General features: G+C 32.5%; 2 protein-coding genes across 2 annotated transcripts; both read right to left on the bottom strand.

The window, feature by feature from the left end:
* Positions 1–1,301: 1,301 nt before the first annotated feature.
* LOC119669657 (skin secretory protein xP2-like) lies at positions 1,302–2,156 on the bottom strand. The gene is made up of 2 exons (XM_038079648.1): positions 2,046–2,156; positions 1,302–1,972 (listed from the first exon to the last, which is right to left on the bottom strand). Exons 1-2 carry the CDS (start codon positions 2,143–2,145, stop codon positions 1,611–1,613), a joined length of 462 nt encoding a protein of 153 aa, XP_037935576.1. The 5' UTR covers positions 2,146–2,156; the 3' UTR covers positions 1,302–1,610.
* A 5,754-nt stretch (positions 2,157–7,910) lies between these two features.
* Positions 7,911–8,513, bottom strand: LOC119666659 (protein TsetseEP-like). The gene has a single exon (XM_038075940.1). The coding sequence runs from the start codon at positions 8,511–8,513 to the stop codon at positions 7,911–7,913; it is 603 nt and encodes a 200-aa protein (XP_037931868.1).

Raw genomic sequence — 8,513 nt, 5'->3', positions numbered from 1 at the left:
TCCGCATGATGGCCATAAACAGTTACAGTATCAGGACCATAAACACTATTCACATTTTCACCTGCTTAGCTTACGTTTTTGCTTTTATCAAAGAAAAACTGTAAATTATGGTGTATTTTCTCTTTTCTAGTGTCTATCTTTGAAACAAAGATGAGCTTATCTTATAGCGTAACCCGATAGGACATATACAATGCGGGGTATAGAAAAGCCATCTATTGGAAAAATAATGGATTTCATGGTATATATTTTTTGCTTTTTGCTTATACTCTTTTGTATAAAGAGTATAATGGTAACGATTTCTTCTGTAGCACTACTATCAGTGAAGATAATCATTTTTGGATTAGTGGATATGTCAACAAATAAAATTGTCACATCTAGGTTAATAAAACTATCGAAAGAATATTGCCTTCATTGTACGGTGTGTCATTTGGTCTGTAAGTATGATAAACTCATACCTTTTTGGAAATGACAAATGGTGGGACACATACAGTCAATTCTGATCGCCAGAAATATGTGTTTCTAACGAGATGATGCCCTAAGCAAACGCAATCTTTTCTGTTTTGGTTTTATTATGTAAAAAATTTCCTGAACGTATATTTTTTGCACTCAGAAAAATAATTTGATTTAACTAGATTTTAACTAAATCTCAGATTAAAATATTCTTACTCGACGCATCCTGTTGGTTTAACTATATGACAGGTAAGTTTCCATATCTTCTTTACCACATGAGTTAAAATTTTATAATGAAATTATCAGGCCAGTTTAACCTATAGTATGGTAAGAATTTCAATGTTCATCATTAAACATTTTTTGTGAATTTTTGTGAAAATAAAGATCCGTTAAGTTATGGCTGAGATTTTGGTGGCTATATATCCACAAAATACAAAATATCGAGAATTTTGTTATGAGGATTCATACTGTGCGATGTCCTGTGAAGGATATTTGAGTAGTATTGCCTTTTTTCCATAATGACAATATTTGCCCCATTTCTATTTAATGTCGTCATAAATAAATTCTATTTCGAAAACCTTATGCGGGGCTATACTAAAAAACAAGGAACAATAAAAACCGTTTTAAAATAGATACTCCTAGGTAGATACTATATTATATTTGCAATTATATACGTCGGGTAAGTAAATCCTTCATTAATGGTCCTGTTAAAATTTCATGACATATGGATGAATTAAAAAAATATTTTTATGGCATATCAATTGGTTCAGTATAAGGGGCTGATAAAGTATTACCGGTCCACGGTAATTTTGTTTTAATTATACACAATACATAACAAATTGTGTGTAAATATTCATGTGCTTTTATTTTTAAATCTGTTTCGAAAGGACATAATTTATTGCTGATTACATTTATATATGTATTATGTAATGAATTTTCAAAAATATGTTTCAAAATAATAACATTTGTGTTCAAATATTTTCAATTAATTTCTAAAATAATTTTTTATATATTACAATTAGAGGTCGTGGCTATCATTTTACTTTATCCACTGGGAATTGGTTGATTTGGCTTATTATTTCCTTTGTTATTGTTGTTGTCTCACCTGGTCTAAGTTATGGTTCTGATTCTAAAGTTGGTGTGGATTTTCGTACTGGATATCAAGCTGGTGTTGGTGCTGGAGTTTCTGCTGGTGTTGGTGCTGGAGTTTCATCTGGTGTTGGTGCTGGAGTTTCTGCTGGTGTTGGTGCTGGAGTTTCTGCTGGTGTTGGTGCTGCTGTTGGTGCTTCTGTTGGTGCTTCTGTTGGTGCTGGTGCTTCTGTTGGTGCTGGTGCTTCTGTTGGTGCTGGTGCTTCTGTTGGTGCTGTGTCTGGTCCTGGTGTCGTTACTGAGGCTGGTTCTGAAACTGGTGTTGGGCCTGGGGCTGGTTCTGAAACTGGTGGTTCGCCTGTGGCTGGTTCTGGAGCTAGTGTTGGAGCTGTTGTAGGAGCTGGTCCTCGTATCGGTGGTCGTTGTCGGTCTCCTGATGATATTGATTCAACAAGGAAATAATTCGTTTATCGTGAAAATTATATTTTAAACGTTTAAATACATACCAATAAGGCCTTGTACGTGTGCAGCAGCATGGACTTGAGCAAATTGAGCGTTGCTCAATAATATGCAATCAACAATAATAAAGAGCAGAAGTAGTTTCATTGTTTGTTTTTAAAAATCTGACAAATTTTACTCGAAATCAGTCTTTTTATATTATTATTGCTGGTGAAAATCAATCCATAGAAAATGTTTAAAAAAAGTTTTTATCTTTAATACTTTAAAATACTTCGTGCTTTGTATTAATCTTGTAAATATTTTTTTTCAGCAGATTATTACAAACGTGTTGCGTGATATTAAGCTATTTAAGAACAGTTTATATTCTTAACCTTAAATTTAGTGATTATTGTCGCTTATGTATTTGTAAGGTTTCAATGACAGTCCAGAACTAACCATTTTATAGTTGTTGTACTGACAGTGTTTTAATTTTTACGGCATTGTTCTCTTTTGAATTGGGGTGTTAAGAATCGGTAAATGTTTGTTAGTTCTTATCTTTATCTTATCAGACTATTTTAAGAGATATTGAAATATGTTAAAAATGTATGACCTTAATTTACTAATACCACAGATCATTAATATTAAATAAAAAATAGTTATGTTCAGTTGATATAATAAAACAGTAAATTCTTTACTCTTTATTAGAGTTGCGGTTGAGTCCAAACTAACATAAGTTGGCTTTCAAGATATTATATTGAATAATATTACTAGTTTCTCGAATTATTTACAAATAAGTTCAAAGTAGATGGGTTCTGTAATATTGGTAGGTAGATAAACAGAACGGATAGATTAGAGTTTAAAGTGAGTTATTGCGTCACACATTAGATTAGATGTGTCTGTTATTAGTGATTTTTAAGTGATGATATACTATGATATTAGTGATGAATTTAGACCGATAAATCTAGTAGCTCCAAAGAGTTTTATTTGATTGTTCCAGAGACACTAAAGCACGGCGAATCAAATGCAATGCTTTATGGTTTCCTCGATATTTATAAACGTTTTCAGAAAGTATAAAAAATTTGTTTTTTGTTTTTGAAAATAAAAGGCGAAAGGTGAATAATAGTGAATAAATATTTAACTGAATTTTATATTGTCCATTTTGATCCAATACTTGTTCATCATGACTTCACGCTCATAAAACTAAATGATGGCAAAAATTGGTTCTAATTTCAAGCAAGGGTTTTATCATCTAAAAAATGTTGTAGAGACTGGAATAAATACTAATTATTAGGTATCAAAACTAAGCTGTAAAAGCTTTTGGCAAGTTACCACACATTCGCTCGATGAAACACAATATCTTATATATTGATCAATTCTGGACTTTTTTGTTTCAGTAATTCATTCATTGAACTTTTATTATTGTGTAGAACGGTAGAAACTCTAAGCAAAAAAAGACACGAAAAACGTTGGATTCCTTTGAAATCCAACAAAATAGAAAGTATCACTATTTCTAAATATAGCTTTTAAAGTCACTTGAGCTGGTCTATTTTTTCCACTCAATGATTTCTTTCGTTTAAGATAATTTTAGATAATGCATTTTTTGTTTCCATTGATGATTCGTTCAAGAATGAAACATTTTCTTAATATTTGAGAAGTAAATAACAAATATTAACATGAACCTATATGTCCAGTTTTCTGCTTAAGCTTAGATGTTTCAAATTATTATGAAGAATCGGACTTAATCAATTTAATATTTTAGTGATCTTACCAGTTGTTTTGCAACAATTGATGCCTGTATTGTGTCGCGATCTCCAAAATCACTTTCTAAGCAATTATATAGCTTAGAACAATCAAAGAATGTCGTGTTAAAATATCAAAAAGCATTCTGTAGTTTTTTTAATTGACTCAAACACAGATTTGATATATAATCTTATATATATAAATGAATCGAAAAATATGTTGGTAAGCGCATAACTCAACAACGCCTGGACCAATTTGGTCAATTCTTTTTTTTTAAATGTTCGCTGAATCCAAGGATGGTTTTTACGGCGAGAAAAAAAATCAAATTATTGCTATTCAATAAAGTTCTAATATAAAAATGAATTGCAAAATAAGTTGGTAAGCGCATAACTCAACAATGCATGGACCAATTTGGTCAATTCTTTTTTTTATATGTTCGTTGAAGTCCAAGGATGGTTTTTACGGCGAGAAAAAAATTCGAATTATTGCTATTCAATAAAGTTCGTATTACATTACAAACACTCACTGTTGTCTAAGCAACATCATCAGTATTTCCTATGATCACTAATTTACTATGATGTGACACAATTTATATTGGATATGCCTCCTGTAAGATGAAGTAATTTAGGTAAAAGAACCCGAAATGCTACAAACCAAACTAATTACCGATCTAATTATACTGCACAAGAACGTGACGACCGAAATGAACTTGAAAGAATTTGGATATCACAAACGCGTGAAGAGCGAGCGCGACATCAACTCATAACCGCGCAAGTTTGAATCGAGTTGCTTTCAGTTTCGGGATTGAACTCTAAGTTTACGTCTTAGTTTGAAATCCTCTGGCAGACATCCCAGTCGGGGTTTTTTAGTGGATCCTAGAAGGGTCCAAGAAGCCAAAGTTCTTGAAAGAGAAGATACTTTGGTCACCCGAGCTGAACACCACACACCAGGGTGACTGTTCTATTCAGGAGATTTTTTTGCCCCGACTATAAAATAGGTAGGAACAAAAAACTACCACATTCCAAATCTTTCTGACAGAACTAAGTCTGTCGGGTCCGCTAGTAATATATATAATTATATATAATTAATATATATAATATATATAATTTTTATTAAGTGTGTGTTTCTAAATGATCTTGGCAACTTTTTATGTGCTTAAGTTACGCCACATGTTTTTCGTTGTGTTAAAGGATAGTTCCGATATAAGCAATGTGCCGACTATTTCTTACCCCTCACCCCCTTAATACAATTTCTACTAATATATCGAAAACGTGCCGAATTTATAACTTAGCATTACATTAAGTATTAACATTTAACAATATTACTTTTTATTGTCAAGAATACCCATTATAACATCTAAAGCCTAAGTCTTTTGTTTAAATTCATTTTGTAATTAGATGTTTAGACATGAAAAATTAATTGCAGCTATATAATTTGCTATTTAATAGCGAAAAATAAGCTTTTACTTAAAATTCTATGTGCTTTGGTTAAATCTATAAAATTTTTTATACCCTTAAGTATTTATATTGATTAATATCAATTTTTATTGTTAAGAAGAAACACTATGACATCTAAAGCCTAAATCTTTTGTTTAAATTCATTTTGTAATAAGATGCTTTGACATGTAAGATTAAGTGCTACTATATAATTAGCTACTAAATAGCAACGAAATTACCTTTTATTTGAAATTCTAAGTGCTTTGTCTAAATCTGTAAAACAATAAACCCTTAAGTATTTATATTACTTCTTATTGTCAAGGAAATCTAAAGCCTAAATCTTTTGTTTAAATTTATTTTATAATCAGATGCTTTGACATGAAAGATTTAGTGGAACTATATAATTAGCTATTAAGTAGCTATAAATAAGCTTTTACTAAAACTTATATGTGCTTTCCCTAAATCTGTAAAATTATATACCCTTTTGTTGCAATATAATAGTTGCAAAATGGTTAATGCAAATATTTACTTTGATAAAAATAATTTAAATTTTTATAGTTTCTTAGTTTTACATAAGCAATCACTTGGATACTAATTAGATATTTTTTCTTCGCCAATGGGGCATAAGCATCAACACTTCAATACTATAGACTATTGTAACTATGATGAATATTTTTTTTACATATAATTACAGTATTCACGATCATAAGATCTGATTATAAAATCATGTTTATTGTCCTACATATCAGTTTGTTCCATAAGCTAGAGAAACGGCAAAGAACGTTTTTAGTTGTAAAAATGACATTGTTTTCTGTTAACTTTTAACTTTCTCCTATATATCTATGTAGTGACGGCAAAAGTACTTTTTAACTAAGCTATAATTTCATTGTTTGATGAAAATCGTTTTCTTTGATAGAAGTTTTTGGGTTGCGTGCTGCCGTTGCCACTTTTATATGGTTAGATTATATATTTTAGACTATTGCCTTAAGCCCATACGACGTAATTGCATCAATATTTTGTTTCATCTCTAATTACTTCAGTTTTAAAGTTTTCATTTTTTTAAAGTTGCTTCTATGTGGGCGGTAAGCACTTTGTCGTGGTGTAGAGGTTTAGATATAACTCAAGCTACAACAAGATCTACCAGAAGTAATTTATACAATAACAAACATACGATAAGTTATATTAATGAGTTATAATATGATATAATAAACTACCTAAACTTAGACTCGAATCTCGGAAACTCTTTAAAAAGGCTATAAAATAGGGTAGCCGGATCACTTATAAGAATCCCCTCACCGCCTTTAATAAAGAAATTAGAAGACAATAATGGAAAAGCTTCTGCTCTGAGAATCAAAACTTAAGCGGTAGCGCTAAAATCCACTGGGTTATTTCGAAAAGTCACACTAATTCTAACAGACTTCTAAAACGACCAGTTGGCTCTTAGACGAATAACTGCTTAGGATAACTTTTAATGCTAACAGGATTGCACGTAAAATTTTCACTGACCATAAAATTGAATTGGCGATCAACTCATTCTTTCCTTACAAATCCCTTGGAGCAGACAGTATACTTCCAGCATTCCTACAAAAGTGTCTTACTTATCTTATACCCTACCTTATCAACATTTTTAGAGCAGGGCTGTCGAAGGGAACCATCCCCACTAACTAGTAGAAAGATATTGCCATATACATATCTAAAGAAGAAGCTAAACCTAATGAACTTCCTAAGTCGCATAAGCCTATTAGTTTGAGTATTTGTCGACAAATTCACTTCACCCCAATTAATATGCCCACCAACGTAATAAATTCACCACACATGTTTTACTCTGCCTCACTATTAACATACGGAAGTATGTGGACTGCTAAGAATTTGCGGTGGGCTACTCTCTCGATATTGAGAGAGCGTTTTTTTAAATGGAAGTTAACAGTTTCGGCAGAATATTTTGATACCACGTAGGGTACCCAAAATTTTGAATAAATTTAACTGAACTGTAGAATTTTTATTTTATTTTATAGTGTGCTTATTTTATTATTGACTGTAGTTATATCCACAAAGTTTTACTATAGAAATATAGGTTATAAAGGAGACTGAATATATTTTTCTTAAAAATTGATGAAAGGCAATGGTATAATAATTTTTGACTAATAATATTTGGAACTGTCGGAAATCTGCTCTTAATTATTATTAAAATGATCACAGATTTGAAAAAAAAAATTAAAAAAATGTGGTTTTATTCTTGGTTTCTTATAGTAAAATATCTTCTTGTTCTATCAAAAAAGGTACAGACCATACTTTGAAAACAAATTCGATTGGCAATGTTTTAAAACAAAATTGGCCATGTTTTCGAATCTCAGTCAGTAATATTCTACAATTCAGTAATTTTCATTGAAATTAATTTTCACTAAGAAACGTAGTAAAAATTAAATTTTATAAACACCTTGCAATAGTACAAACCATATATAGTTTTTTTATAAAGTTAACACAATCATTCTTCTATAAGTGAAAGTTTGATTTCTGGCATCCAGTTGAACATAGATCATGATTAATTCAACTCCAATGACACTTTCCTTAAATTAGAAACTCAATTGCCCAAAAATACATATGATATTAAAAACACCAGTTTCATTTTCATAAGCCAAATTAAAATAATAATTTTATTAAAAAGTTTGTTATATATAAACATGATTTAATTTATTTTCAAATATTCCTGTAACGAGGACCAAGAAAGCCGGGAAGATTTTCAGATGAAGGCAATCATTATTCCTCAGAACGAGGAAAAGGGCGAGGCACAGGGCGAGGCACAGGGCGAGGCGCAGGGCGAGGCACAGGACGAGGCTCCGGTTCACCATCGTCAGGCGAATCATCAGAACGAGGAAAAGGACGAGGCACAGGGCGAGGCGCAGGGCGAGGCACAGGACGAGGCTCTGGTTCACCATCATCAGGCGAATCATCAGAACGAGGAAAAGGACGAGGCACAGGGCGAGGCGCAGGGCGAGGCACAGGACGAGGCTCCGGTTCACCATCGTCAGGCGAATCATCAGAACGAGGAACAGGACGAGGCGCAGGACGAGGCTCCGTTTCACCATTGTCAGGCGAATCATCAGAACGAGGAACAGGACGAGGCGCAGGACGAGGCTCCGTTTCACCATTGTCAGGAGAATCAGCAGAACGAGCAACACGAGGCTCCGGTTCACCATTGTCAGGCGAATCACCAGAACGAGGAATTACACGAGGCTCACCATCTTCAGGTTTTTGCTCTCCTCCAGCTAGAGTTTTAATAAACACTGCAATAGGTTCCAAAAGAGCATTGCACATGCACATGCAGCTAAGAATAGCCAAGATGACAATGAATAACTTCAT

This window comes from Teleopsis dalmanni, chromosome 1 (genome assembly GCF_002237135.1).
Source record: "Teleopsis dalmanni isolate 2A chromosome 1, ASM223713v2, whole genome shotgun sequence".
In the NCBI taxonomy this organism is placed as follows: Eukaryota; Metazoa; Arthropoda; class Insecta; order Diptera; family Diopsidae; genus Teleopsis; species Teleopsis dalmanni.
This window is presented reverse-complemented; position numbering and strand designations above follow the sequence as displayed.